This window comes from Labeo rohita, chromosome 19 (genome assembly GCF_022985175.1).
Source record: "Labeo rohita strain BAU-BD-2019 chromosome 19, IGBB_LRoh.1.0, whole genome shotgun sequence".
Taxonomy (NCBI): domain Eukaryota; kingdom Metazoa; phylum Chordata; class Actinopteri; order Cypriniformes; family Cyprinidae; genus Labeo; species Labeo rohita.
Genome location: NC_066887.1, coordinates 8,027,986 through 8,042,472, shown reverse-complemented (window position 1 = coordinate 8,042,472; position 14,487 = coordinate 8,027,986). Strand labels below are relative to the sequence as shown.

Here is a 14,487-nt window from a genome sequence, read left to right as displayed (position 1 = left end):
ATTCATCTAAAAGAATAAAGTCATACACACCTAGGATGGCTTGAGGGTGAGTAAATCATGGGGTAATATAAATTTTTGGGTGAACTATTCCTTTAAGGTACATGCATGTGGTAATCATTCTAAGCGATTTATAGCACAGTATTTTTGCACTACGTTAGCATCCGTTCAATGTATGAACATGTTGTTTGAACATATACATCTTTGCTAATGTCTTCATTTTGCAAATTCAGCAATATGTATGCCTGTATATGTAAAGGTACATTCAAAACTCCCAGCCGTACCTGAATAACATGACAGCAGTGGGCTGTATGATGGCTCTGGCCGCGGTTTTTCCTCTGGGAATTGACGGACTGCATGTAGACAACCCTCAGTTTCCTGTGGTTTGTCAGGTAAGCGTTCAGGCATTCTGGGTAACACCGCTTTGTCATTTATACTGATGTTATTTATAGTAGTTGTAATTGAGTTTAGAAAACCTCCCTGGACACTCTTCTTCAGAAGAGCTTTAAGCAGGCATATCAGGGTATTTATTTATTTATTTTTTCATTTTTTTTTTTTCCCTGAGGTGCACTGATAGTGTTAGTCAAGGTTTCTTGCATCAAAAAAAGTGAATTATTTATTTTTCATGACCATTTTTCACCCTCTCTCAGACCCTTAAGTATTAAACAGACTTGTTTCACTGCCTGCTTTCAGACATCTATATATATGCCCTCTTCGCTTACACTTACTCATAGGTCACAGGCTTGCCGTCAGGTTCAATTTAGTGTGCACCATCCCTTTTTTCAATAACAGCATCTTAGCAATGCCTGAAGATTAATAAATAAACTGTTATTAAAGTTTGAGCTTATATTTTATTTTTTACATTTAATTCACCTATGGCAGGGGTGCCCAACCCTGTTCCTGGTGATCGACTTTCCTGCAGAGTTTAGTTCCGACCCTAATCAAACCCACCTGTCTGTAATTATCAAGGGCTCCTTGAGATCCTAATTAGCTGGTTCAGGTGTGTTTGGTAAGGGTTGGAGCTGAACTCTGCAGTAAAGTCGATCTCCAGGACCAGGGTTGAGCACCCCTGACCTATGGCAACATGTAACACTCACTTAAACTTAATATTTAAAATAACTAAAACTAATTTAATAACACTGAATTTTTCATGTTGTACATTATAATTTTGTGATACGATAAAACGGATACAATAAAATTTGAATTTTAGAATTTTCTTTTACATTTTAATATTGCGCATTTATTGTTTATCTCCCATAACATTAGAATAACTAGATAAAAAGTTTGTCAAGAAAAACTTTAGGTTGGCTTTAGAAAATGTAGCAAGAAAGTTTAAAACAGTTGTAAAAGCTTGGAGTTTGAACATTTAGATAGATGAGATAGATGTTGATAACATGTTTCTAGCAGAATTAGCATGTTGCTAGCATGTTTTTAGCATAATTAGCATTTTACTAATGTGCTGTTAGCATGATTAACAAGTTTTTAGCATGATTAACATTAGTACATTCCTAGCATGTTTAAACATGATTTAATACTTTGCTAGCATGTTTTAGCACATTGATACCATGATTAGCATGTTGCCAGCATGTTTCTAGCATAATTAGGATGTTGTTGTCATGTCTTTAGTATGATTAACGTGTTGCTAGCAAATTAACACATTGCTAACATGTTTTTACCATGACTTAATACATTGTTAGCATGTTTTAACATGATTTAGCTTATTGCTTTCATGTCTTCTGCATTATTAGTATGTTGCTAGCATATTGTTAGCTTGATTTAATACGTTGTTAACATGTTTTAGCACATTGACACCATGATTAGCATGTTTCTAGCTTGTCTTTAGCGTGTCTCTAGCATAATTACCATGTTGCTAGCATGATCAGGATGTTTCTAGCATGTCTTCAGTGTGTCTCCAGCATGATTACCATGTTGCTAGCAATCTGTTAGCATGATTTAACACATTGCTAACCTGTTTTAACATGTTACCATGATTTAACACAGTGTTAGCACGTTTTAACATGATTTAGTATATTCTTAGCTTGTTTAAGCATGATTTAATACTTTGCTAGCATGTTTTAGCACATTGATACCATGATTGGCATGTTGCCAGCATGTTTCTAGCATGATTAGCATTTTGTTATCATGTCTTTAGTATGATTAACATGTTGCTAGCAAATTGTTAACACATTGCTAACATGTTTTAACATGACTTAACTTATTGCTAGCATGTCCTTGCATTAGTATATTGCTAGCATTTTATAAGCATGATTTAACACATTGCTAACATGTTTTAGCACATTGATACCATGATTAGCATGTTGCTAGCATGAGTAGCATGTTTCTAGCTTGTCTTTAGTGTGTCTCTAGCATGATTAGCATGTTGCTAGCAAACTGTTAGCATGATTTAACACATTGCTAACCTGTTTTAACATGTTACCATGATTTAACACGTTGTTAGCATTTTTTTAACATGATTTAGTACATTCTTAGCTTGTTTAAGCATTAGCTAGCATGTTTTAGCACATTGATACTATGATTGGCATGTTGCCAGCATGTTTCTAGCATGATTAGCATGTTGTTATTATGTCTTTAGTATGATTAACATGTTGCTAGCAAATTAACACATTGTTAACATGTTTTTACCATTAACTTAACACATTGTTAACATGTTTTAACATGATTTAATATATTACTAGCATGTCCTTTGCATTAGTATATTGCTAGCATTTTATAAGCATGATTTAACACGTTTCTAACATGTTTTAGCACATTGATACCATGAGCATGTTGCTAGCACGATTAACATGTTTCTATCTTGTCTTTAGTGTGTCTCTAGCATGATTACCATGTTGCTAGTAAACTGTTAGCATGATTTAACACATTGCTAACATATTTTAACATGTTAACATGATTTAACACATTGTTAGCATGTTTTAACATAATTACACTTATTGCTAGCATATTTTAACATTGTTTAGCACACTGCTAGCATGTTTTTGCTTGATTAGATTGCAAGCATATTTTTTGCAATGTTTTAGCACATTGATACTATGATTAGCATTTTGCTGGTCCTGGTTTTGCTGAAGGACCAGCATAAACCAGCTAAGGACCATCTTAAGCTAGCATCAAAACATACCTACCAGCATATGCTGTTTTTTTCACCATGTCTTAGGCTAGTTGCTAAGTTTGGCTAGTGAGGAAGTTGATGATAGATAGATAGATAGATAGATAGATAGATATCATATAAATAGAAATTATAAACGTACAAGTATTACTGGCAAGAATTTTAATATTGGCACGTTATTACTTCCATTATACACTGAAATAGTAGCTAATATTGTGCTGTTGTTGTTTTTCTAGTTCCGTTTGTGGCTGCTTGGACTTGGCTTCAGTTTGGCCTATGGAAGTATGTTCACGAAGATCTGGTGGGTTCACACTGTGTTCACAAAGAAGGATGAGAAAAAAGACAAAAGGAAGGTGAGTAGAAAACCAGGGTTATTATTAAAAACCTCATTCAAAATACTAGTAAAAACCATAATTCTATCTAAATGATACTAATGTAGTACTGTGTGAGGCTAATTTGAGGTGTTTCTGACAAACTATCTATCCTTTTAAACCCTCATTCAATCTTAACTTGTCGTGTCAAGGACTTTCAGTGCGCTGCTGGAATGATCAATAAATCATAGTGGAATTATTGTTTCTTTATAAAGTATATATCTCGTTCCTCTCTCTGTTATCATCTTTTGATCTCCATCTCACTTCCTCTGCCTTTCTGGCTTAGCCACCATCTCTCTCTGTCTGATCTCATAGAGATGGGTCCCCCGTTGTCCTTGAGCATCCTTAAACGGCACATTTATCATACAGCACAGCTCGATGAGCTCTCCGTACAGCCCCATGAGCCAGCAGTCAATCCATCACCACAAACCCAATCATTATGTTTGATTTTTTGGTAACACTTTACAATAAGATACGTTTGTTAAGGTATTAGTTAACACCAGCTAACAATGAGCAATATATTTTCCTTACATTTTTTTGTTTGCACATATGCCTCACTAAATTTTGTTGGATTTGTGCTTAAAACAAAAAGTGTTGTTGTTATCTTTATCATTTTCTCCATTAAATGCATCTTGTTGTAAGGATGTTTCAGTATTTTACAGAAAGACTAAACAAAAATATTAAGAAAATGACTTTTTGAAGTGCAGACTTCACACCACCAATCTCACACACAAAGCAGCCATAATAACTAAAATAAGGGTCAAGAAAGAGATAAAGACAGAGGAGAAAGGTATTTTCAGGATAAGTACATAATGCCTATTATTGAGTATTCATGAACGTCCATCTAGTGGTGGAGAGGAGCTTGTCATGAGCCCCTGAGGAGAGCTTCCGCTCTTTCTTTCTTTCTGTCTCTCTCTCTTTCCCTCTACACAAAGAAAGGATTCAAAGATTGAGAAATGATCTGTGATGTGCAGTGGAGCATCAAATTGATGGCTTTGTCATTTTCAAATGTCCTTTCTGACTAGGGTGTCACTATTGAGATTTTTTTTTTAGTTTAAAAAAACAAACTGAGCATCAGTAAGTTTGTTTGAAGTGGATTCTTCAAAGTCATTGTCAGAGATACAAAAGGGAAATATTGGAATGAAGAATAGTTTCAGCATTTATTGTAGACCATAAGACAGAAAGAAATATTTGGGACAAACATCCTATTTTTAGTACAGAGGAACTCGTGATGGGGATTTTATTGTGTGAATTGTCATGAAAATGTCCCCACAACACTTTGAAAACAAGTTAAGTACCTCAGATAATGTCAAAAATGATAAAAACAAAACAGAAAATAATTTAGACTCTCAGACTGAAAACACTCAAAATGAAAGCCTGTGGGGAAACTGTCTGTTGTCAAAGTATAACCACGAGACTAACCCAAAAAAAGTTAAATGTTAAGAAAATGTTAGCTAAAATAAAATATTGCCAAGGCAGTACTTCTCGTTTTCATTTAATTTAATGTAATGTAGGTATAATAACTCAAACTGAAATGGAAAAACTATAGACATTTTTAAAAAAATGACAAAAAGCTTTAACTCCAATTAAAATAAACTCATTTATTCAACTCATCAAAATATTAGTAAAAACTATAATAAATATTAGTAAAAAATATATATAAATGCAAAATATTACTAAAAAACTGTAATAGTATAGTAGCCTATGGAGAAACTGTTGTGTGTTGTCAAAATAGACCCACAAGACTAACTAATCTTTTTTGAAGAAGAAGAAATAATACTTTTATTTAACATTAAGTTGATAAAAATGACGTTAAAAACAGTTACACCATGTCTACACTGCCGCAACAGCTAAAGTCTGTCATTTGAACTTTGTGTCAGTACGTCATAAATAGAAAGCAGCATTAGTTTACTGTCATGGATTTGTCATGTCGTTTTGCACCGCACCACATCCAGTGCAGACAGCATCGCTGATTATAATGGATTCTATTGTATTTTGTGACACCGCCTGCGTCCGTTGAAGACACTGTTACTCTGCATTGTTACAAAATATTTTTAGACAAATGCTTGTATTTTGTATGGAAGCCCGTTTCCACCATTGAATAAAACATTTTTTTAAAAAAGATAATTGTGACTTTGTATCTCACAATTCTGACTATTCTCTTGCAGTGTAGTTTATGTCTCACAATTCTGAGAACATATGTTATTTTTCCCCTCAAAATGAGGACTTTATAACTCGCAATTGTGAGTTTACTGTATGTCTCTCAATTCTGAGAAAAAAAAGTCAGAATAGCAAGAAAAAAGTCAGAATTGCAAGATACAAACTTGCGTTTGTGAGAAAAAAATTTGAATTGTGAGTTTTTATTTTGTAATTTAGACTTAATTTCTCGCAATTGTGAGTATATATCATACTTATATCATGCAATTCTGAGAAAAAAGTGAGAATTGCGACTTTATATCTCACAATTCTGAGGAAAAAAGAATTGTGAGTTTGTATCACGCAATAACTAAACAATAACTCACAATGCCTTTATATTTTATTCAATGGCAGAAACAGGCTTTCATAATATTGAGCCTTCTAATAAAAACTTCAAATTCACTCTCAGACAAAAGGTACAAAAGATGTCATGAGGTGGTACCTTTCAAACAGTACACCTTTGTACCTGAAGGGTCCATATTTGTACCTGAAAGGTACATATTAGTACCTAAATTGTGTATGAAGAGTTCATTTCCAAAAACTGATAAAACATTTTTAACGGTTTTCAAAAATCATGTTTTTTCATTGTACATTCCAGTTAGTCTCAATCAAACTGCAGTTGTATATTTTTGATTAGGTAAAAAATAGCTAAAAATACAGCTAACACAATAAAACACAATAAAAACATAATAACATAATAAAAAACATGATTTTTTACATTTAAAGTCCCCATGAAATCAACATTAAAGTTTTTTTGGCTTTTAGTATGAATATGGTAACCTTAATCTGTAAAAATAATATCCCCTTTTTCAAACCGAGCCGTTGATTGAATCATTCGTGATCCAGCTTCACTTACAGCAGAAGTGAGTATAAGGTTTGTTTTTTTTTTTAAGAATCTTTGCGATCGTCTTTCCTAATAATGTGCTAGTTAGCAAGTTTAGCGGCTAAACTTGGCTAAATGCGGCTAAAGTAAACAGGATCGTCACTCCACAGAGAGTAGAGAGGGGCGGGGCGAGCAGAGCTCATTTGCATTTAAAGCAGCCTCGACCAGAATGAGATGATTTTTGCAGAGCTGATTTTGGCAAGGTAAAAAGGGTGTTGTTTTACACTACCATTAAGAATTTTTAACCAAAGTATATTATAGACTTTTTATTAAGACCCTGAAGAATCATATCAACTTGTGGAAAATGGTCATCTGATGACCCCTTTAAATAATACAAATAAATATGCATATAATACCGATTTATTAACCAATGTCTTTGCTGCCGACCTTCAATGATGCAATTCAACCATAGTAATAAGCAAAAATTACTCAAGGTAATCTAACATTTGTTTTCCTTTTTTTATTGCTGAAGAGTTATTTTTTCTTCTGTGGTCTACTGTACAGATGTGAATTTACTTTTCTCAAAGCCTGAGGCTTTTGGTTTGAAAAGGCTTTTACATTTGCCAAAAATAGAACCTTTTATATTAAATACAAACAATCAAGTCCTGCCCAGATTTAAAAAGTAACGCAAAAGTAAAGTGACGCATTACTTTCCATAAAAAGTAACTAAGTAATGTAATTAGTTACTTTTTTAGGGAGTAACTCAATATTGTAATGCATAACTTTTAAAAGTAACTTTCCCCAACACTGGTCCAGGGTCATATATATTCAAATAGAAAACAGTCTTTTTAAATTGTAATAATATTTAGCAATATTACTGTTTTTACTGTAGTTTTGGCCAAATAAATACAGCCTTGGTGAATGCAAGACTGTTTTCAAAAACATTACAAACCTTAACGAACTTATAGTATATATGTTAACAGCAGATGTTGCTCATAACCAAAAATGTCCAAGCAGTAAATCTTGTAACTTTCATATAACATGCTATAAACACCAGAGAGAGCCTGTTTACATACAGTAGAGAAAAACACATCCACAAATTACAGTAATGCAAAACAAAAAGCTCATTCACCTAGAATAGTAGTTCCACTGCTTAAAGGATGATTGAAGCGCCTTTAGAGCTTAATGTAAGCACTTGAACAAAAATGCAGGCTTTACATTTATGCTTGTAAACCCCCTCAAATGTTCCTCGGACAAGTTCTTAAACATTCCTGTTCGTTATTACAAACAGAGGCATGAGTTCTCTGATAATCAAAAGAAGGCCATTTATAGAGCTTAGCTGGTTTTGAACCCAGAAAATTCCTTGAATCACTTGCCTGGCTATGTGTGAGTTCTTTCATCCTCGCCTTTGTGAAGGTGTGTTTAAGGTTTATGAGCTCTCAAAAGTGACGATAAACAATACGAGTCACCGAGAACATAAACGCTTTTTATGTTGCTCTTTAAATAAATGCTTTTTATGTTTAATTGCTCACAAACAACGTCCCCACTACAAAAAAAGAACGAGTATTGATTTTGTTGCAGTGTTATGGTCTCAGCCGAAATCCATTAAAGACACTTTCCTTACTTAAACCATAAAGTGCGGCCACCGTGTGGCGGATTGAATTGGCATCCTGATAATAGGCTATTGTTTCCCCTTCAAGCTCTGTGCACTTACGCTCTATATGATGTCATAAATCACAGCACAAGCTGTGTCTTTCACTGTCCTGGATGGAAAGTTGATTCAGTGGTCTTTTTATATCCCAGCAGCACCTGGAGCCCTGGAAGCTGTACGCCACCGTTGGAGTCCTGCTGGTTATCGACATCTTGTCCCTTATGATTTGGCAGATTGCGGATCCCCTGCACATGACAGTGGAGGTATGGCAGCACTCGGTTTTTGATCAAGTACTGTGTTCTTTGTGTATGGAACAGCTGGATTTATTGTGTTTGGCCTCAAGGTATGAGCAAAATATCTGTTTCTCTTTCTATCTGAGCAGAAGTTCACTAAAGAAGCGCCTAAAGAGGACGTGGATCAGTTGATCGAGCCTCTGCTGCAGCACTGCAGTTCAGAGAAGATGAACACATGGCTCGGTAAGAACTACTCTGGGTTTGACACTGTATTTGTTCACATTGCGCCCAATTCTGATTTGTTTTTTTTTGTAAAATGTAAATACCTACACTCTTAAAAAGTTGGTTCCATGAAGAGCCTCTAACATCCATGAAACATAAAGGTTGGAAAAGGGTTCCTAAGAGTTTTAAAATGTTCTTTAAACTAAGACAAAATGGTTCTTTTTAAAAATAGTTTACTGAGAGGTTCTTTGGAGAACCCAAAATGGTTCTTTTAAGGCATCGTTGCAAAAATCCCTTAAAGGAGGAGTTCACTTCCAGAACAAAAATGTACAGATAATTTACTCACCCCCTTGTCATCCAAGATGTTCATGTCTTTCTTTCTTCAGTCGATAAGAAATTATGTTTCTTGAGGAAAACATTTCGGGAATGTTCTCCATGTAGTGGACTTCTATGGTGCCCCAAAGTTTAAACTTCCAAAATGCAGTTTAAATACAGCTTCAAATGGGAAACAATCAGTCATTTTTTAAACAAATTGACAATTTATATACTTTTTAACCTCAAATGCTCGTCTTGTCTTGTCTCTTCGATGCACATCCGTAGTCTGTGTAATCCAGGTCAGTACAGTTAGGGTATGTCAAAAAAACTCTTTCTTCTTCAATGTCAAAATCATCCTACATTGCTGTTTTACCTTTTTCTTTTGTAAAGGGCGTTTGATCGTTTTTGCATGTTCACTTTGTAAACACTGGGTCAGTACTTCTACAGCGATGTAGGATGATTTTGAAGTTAGGGAAGAAAACGAGATGGGGAGTTTTTCGACATACCCTAACTGTATTGACCATATTGAACCGAAGAGTTCATGCAGACTTAGACAAGACGAGCGTTTGAGGTTAAAAAGTATATAAATTGTTAAATTGTTTTGAAAATGGCAGATTGTTTTGCTAGATAAGACCTTTCTTCCTTGACTGGGATCATTTAGAGCCATCTGATGCTGCCTTTAAACTGCATTTTGAAAGTTCAAACTTGGGGGCACCATTGAAGTCCATTATATGGAGATAATTCCTGATTTTTTTTCCTCAAGAAATATAATGTCTTATTAACTGAAGAAAGAAAGACATGAACTTTCATGACATGACCTTGGACGACAAAAGGGTAAGTAAATTATCTGTAAATTTTGTTCTCAAAGGGAACTTCTCCTTTAAAGGGATAAGACACACAAAAGTGAAAATTACCCCATGATTTACTCACCCTCAAGCCATCCTAGGTGTATATGACTTTCTTCTTTCAGACGAATCTGATTTATATTAAAAAATGTCCTGGCTCGTCCAAGCTTTATAATGGCAGTAAATGGCTGTTGAGATTTTGAAGTCCAATAAAGTGCATCCATCCAGCTCCAGGGGGAGTTAATAAAGGCCTTCTGAACCGAATCAGTGCGTGTGTGTAAGAAAAAATATCCTTATTTTAAAACTTTATAAACTGTCGTATATGCGGAGGACGTAGGCGTAAGTTCTGGTGAGAGTCTCCTCTTGGCTTATATCGAAATCCTGCAACATTTTTCTTTACAAATCCTTGATTTGTAACTCCTAATTTGTGACCGGTGTTTTGTTTTACTCTCCACTACGCTTACGCCCTACGTCATTGACTGGAACGCCACTCTCTCGTGAATGCGTGTACGACAGTTAGTGAAATCTAGAGATTATGGTTTGTACAATCTTAAATATGGAAATTTTTCTTAGAAAAAACACATTGATTCACTTTATTAACACCCAGATCTGTCTGGAGCCCTTTTTATGATGGCTGGATGCAGTTTTTTGGGGTTCAAAATCTCAACACCTATTCACTGCCATTATATAACTTGTAAGAGCCAGGACATGTTTTAATATAACTCTGATTGTATTCGTCTGAAAGAAGAAAGTTATATACACCTAGGATGGCTTGAGGATGAGTAAATCATGGGGTGAGTAAATTCATTTTTGGGTGAGCTATACCTTTAAAACCTTTAGTTTTAATAGTGTACAGTTGCATTTTATACAGTTTATCAGTTTATGCATTTCCCAACTTTAGTATGCAGTATCTCAATGCAAAAACCTGCTTTTTGTTTATCAGCCACTCATAATGCAGTTTAACCCAGCACTATCTGTGCTGATTTAGGGTTGCAGCAGACATATTTACATTAATTCGTTTTTGTAGAAAACAGGCGGTAAACAGAATTTTCTTTGAAAAAGATGTTTCTGTCATTTTCTAGTCATCATGCTGGCAGTGATTCATCAAACGATGATTAAATGATATGTTATAAGCAGTGTATATCCAGATGCGCAGTGCAGTCAAGCACCCTTAAGACATTTTAAAGAGCCGCCTGAGCTGTCTGGAACACACTGGAGGAGTGATGCTGCATATTTCCACTAAAGTATGACAGATTCCCTTGTAAAAAAAAAAAAAAAATTTTGTTTTTTAAGTATATTTTAAATATATATGTATGTATAAATATATAAGCATTTTTTAAGTTTAAAAAATAAGTGTAGAAAATATAAAGAAATAAACAGCCACTTAAGTGTTTTTTTATGTACTCCTATTTCAGTGGGTCAAAAAAGCACTTAAAAGTTCAGCTAATTGCATTTAATATAAATTTAAACAATAGTACATTTTCATTTAAATGTAATTAACATGCACTTAACTGTCTGAAAACATTACATTAGCTTCGCACTTGAGTATATTTATTATAGATTTATTTTTTAAAGTATGCTAAAGTGTAATTCTTTTTCACATGGTTACATTACCCTTGATGACCTAACGCTCAGAACTGACCCACAAGGCAAGAATTACAAAGTCTAAGTTGTAGTCAGCATCATTTTTTAACCATGTTTGTGTCATTACCTGATTTGCATAATTCCTTTATTAAATCAGAAAGTGAAACAACACAGACGGTGCATGCAAATAAACGAGACTAATAATAATCTTGTCATGCTGTTGGAAACACAAAAAAATGGTTGCTGTCTGAACAAAGCCTATAAGCCTGTGAGTGAAAGTGATTTAATGAAGGAACCCCGGTGGTTTTGACCTTCAGCCTCTCTCCTCAGGTGTTTCCCATTTGTAAGTGTTTAACTAATTAAACAAATTAATTGCTACCTTTATGAGACAAATTGGACCGGCCTTGCTCCTGCAGTTACGGTCAGTAAAATGAGCCTTCGGTGTATTCTTCAGGAAGAGTCCTTGAGAAATGAGCACAGCTGCCCGTAAACAAACCTGTCATACAAATACTTTCTGTCATAACAGTTTCTCTGCATAAACCACTTAGGGCATTTGGTCCAAGGACGCATGGACGGCAGTGTCCTTTCACGAGAAAATAATTGATCGCACAGAACTAAAACAAACCAAATATAGCGAGTTCTCGTTGGGATCGTATAGTGTGGTGTGGATGTGCAGGATGAATGGTTAGATGCAGGCAAAAGTCATGGGAGCAGGCAGTGCCTGTGACTGACTGATTACCCTGTCAGTGTGATAATGTCCACCTATCATGTTTGCATCGGCCTGAATTCATCAAACTGGTGGGAATGGATGGACTAATTACATAGTAAACAACTCACCCACTCAAATAGAAGATTTCTGGTCACATCCAAAGCCAAATGAACTTGAAATGATAATCTGAAAGTGAGCAGGTTTTAAGCAAACACTCAGGTAAATTAAATCTGCACCCCCTGTCTGCGACCTTCATTACACCAGCGGTGTTTGCTGAGGATTTAATGGTCAGACAAGAAAGTGACGATAAATAATAGATGAGCAACAGCAAACAAATGTGACCCTGGACCACAAAACCAGTCACAAGGGTAATTTTTTTTAAATAAGCTTTCCATTGATGTATGGTTTGTTAGGATAGGACAATATTTGGCCGAGATACAAATATTTATGGAAAAATCTGGAAACTGAGGGTGCAAAAAAAACTAAATATTAGGAAAATCGCCTTTAAATTTGTCCAAATGAAGTTCTTAGCAATGCCTATTACTAATCAAAAATTAAGTTTTGATATATCTACAGTAGGAAGTTTACAAAATATCTTAATGGAACATGATCTTTACTTAATATCCTAATGATTTCTGGCATAAAAGTAAAATCAATAATTTTGACCCATACCATGTATTTTTGGCTATTGCTACAAATATACCCATGCTACTTAAAGGAGAAGTCCACTTCCAGAACAAAAAAATTACATATAATGTACTCACCCCCATGTCATCCAAGATGTTCATGTCTTTCTTTCTTCAGCCATAAAGAAATTATGTTTTTTGAGGGAAATATTTCAGGATCTTTTTCCATATAATGGACTGATATGGTTCCCCCGATTTTGAACTTCCAAAATGCATTTTAAATGCGGCTTCGAACGATTCCAAATGCGGTTGTAAAAGATCCCAGCCGAGGAAGAAGGGTCTTATCAAGCGAAATGATCAGTTATTAAAATACTACAATTGATATACTTCTTAATGTCAAACGCTCATCTTGTCTTACTCTGCCTGGACTGTTTTTGTTCCGGTTCATGACAGTTAGGGTATGTCGAAAAACTCCCATCTCATATTCTCCCTCAATTTAAAAATCGTCCTATATCGCTGTTTTACCTTTTTTGTTAAGGGTGTTTGATCTTTTTGGCATGGTCACTTTGCAAAGACTGTGTCAGTTCTTCTGCAGCGATGTGGGATGATTTTGAAATTATTTTTGAAGACAGAATACACAGAGTTCAGGGAGAGCAGGACAAGACAAGCGTTTGAGATTAAAAAGTTTTTAAATTGTATTTTTTTTTTAAATGAAAATAACCAATCGTTTCGCTAGATAAGACCCTTCTTCCTTGGCTAGGATCATTTACAACCACATTTAGGATCGTTTGAAGCTGCATTTAAACTGCCTTTTGGAAGTTCAAAATCGGGGCACCATATCAGTCCATTATATGGAAAAAAATCCTGAATGTTTAACTCAAAAAAAGATCATTTCTTTACAGCTTAAGAAAAAAAGACATGAACAACTTGGATGACAAGGGGGTGAGTACATTATTTTTGTTCTGGAAGTGGACTTCTCCTTTAAGACTGAAAGATGGTGACCAAAGCTGCATTAATTTGATCAGAAATACAGTAAAAACTGTAATAATGTGAAATATTACAATTTAAAATAACTGTTTTCTATAGTATTATATTTTAAAATGTAATTTTTTCCTGTGATGTAAAGCTGAATTTTTTTGCATCATTACTCTGGTCTTCAGTGTCACACGATCTTTCAGAGATCAGTCTAATATGCTGATTTGCTGCTAATGACATATTTCTGATTTTTATCAATCTTATTAATAATGTAAACACTGTTCATCTTTGTTTAATAGAAAAAAGTACAGCATTTGTTTAAAATGGAAATAACATTATTTAAATTGCTTTTGATCAGTTTGATTAGCTTGAAATTTTAAAAAGTGTTCATTTCTTTAAAGGGGTCCTATTATGCTCTTTTTCATATACACCTTAGATGCATGGAGGTTGAGTAAATAATATGCTACAGTAGTGTTGAGTCCTTTTGTCAGCCTGCGAGATCGTCGATACATGATATTATCGTGCTAATTTATTTAATTATTTTACATACTTAGTTTCATTGAGAAACCAGCTCCAGCATAAGGCTAAAAGCAGCCTAACATTATCAAAACACATCATCACTGATCAGCCTAGCCTATTCTAGTGCAAGATTATGCATTTTAAAAAACACTCATGTTATAAGTGAAGCTATCTACACTGTATGATGAATAAATCTCTTACCACACACACGTCAACCGGAGTAGATTGCGGCTTCGTCATGTGTTTCGACCCCCTGTACTGCACACGTCTGCGGCGCGTTACTGCTCTAAAGCAGTA

The 14,487-nt window shown here is 34.7% G+C and overlaps 1 protein-coding gene across 3 annotated transcripts in view; it reads left to right on the top strand.

The window, feature by feature from the left end:
• The window catches only part of gabbr1b (gamma-aminobutyric acid (GABA) B receptor, 1b), a 180,222-nt gene that overhangs the window by 147,821 nt on the left and 17,914 nt on the right, over window positions 1–14,487 (top strand). For 2 of the 3 annotated variants that reach the window (XM_051136851.1, XM_051136848.1), the window contains 4 exons: window positions 257–389; window positions 3,358–3,474; window positions 8,315–8,425; window positions 8,545–8,638. In XM_051136851.1, the coding sequence (XP_050992808.1) occupies window positions 257–389; window positions 3,358–3,474; window positions 8,315–8,425; window positions 8,545–8,638 (455 nt within the window). The remainder of the gene's footprint in view (window positions 1–256; window positions 390–3,357; window positions 3,475–8,314; window positions 8,426–8,544; window positions 8,639–14,487) is intronic. The other variant, XM_051136850.1, reaches the window with a different exon arrangement.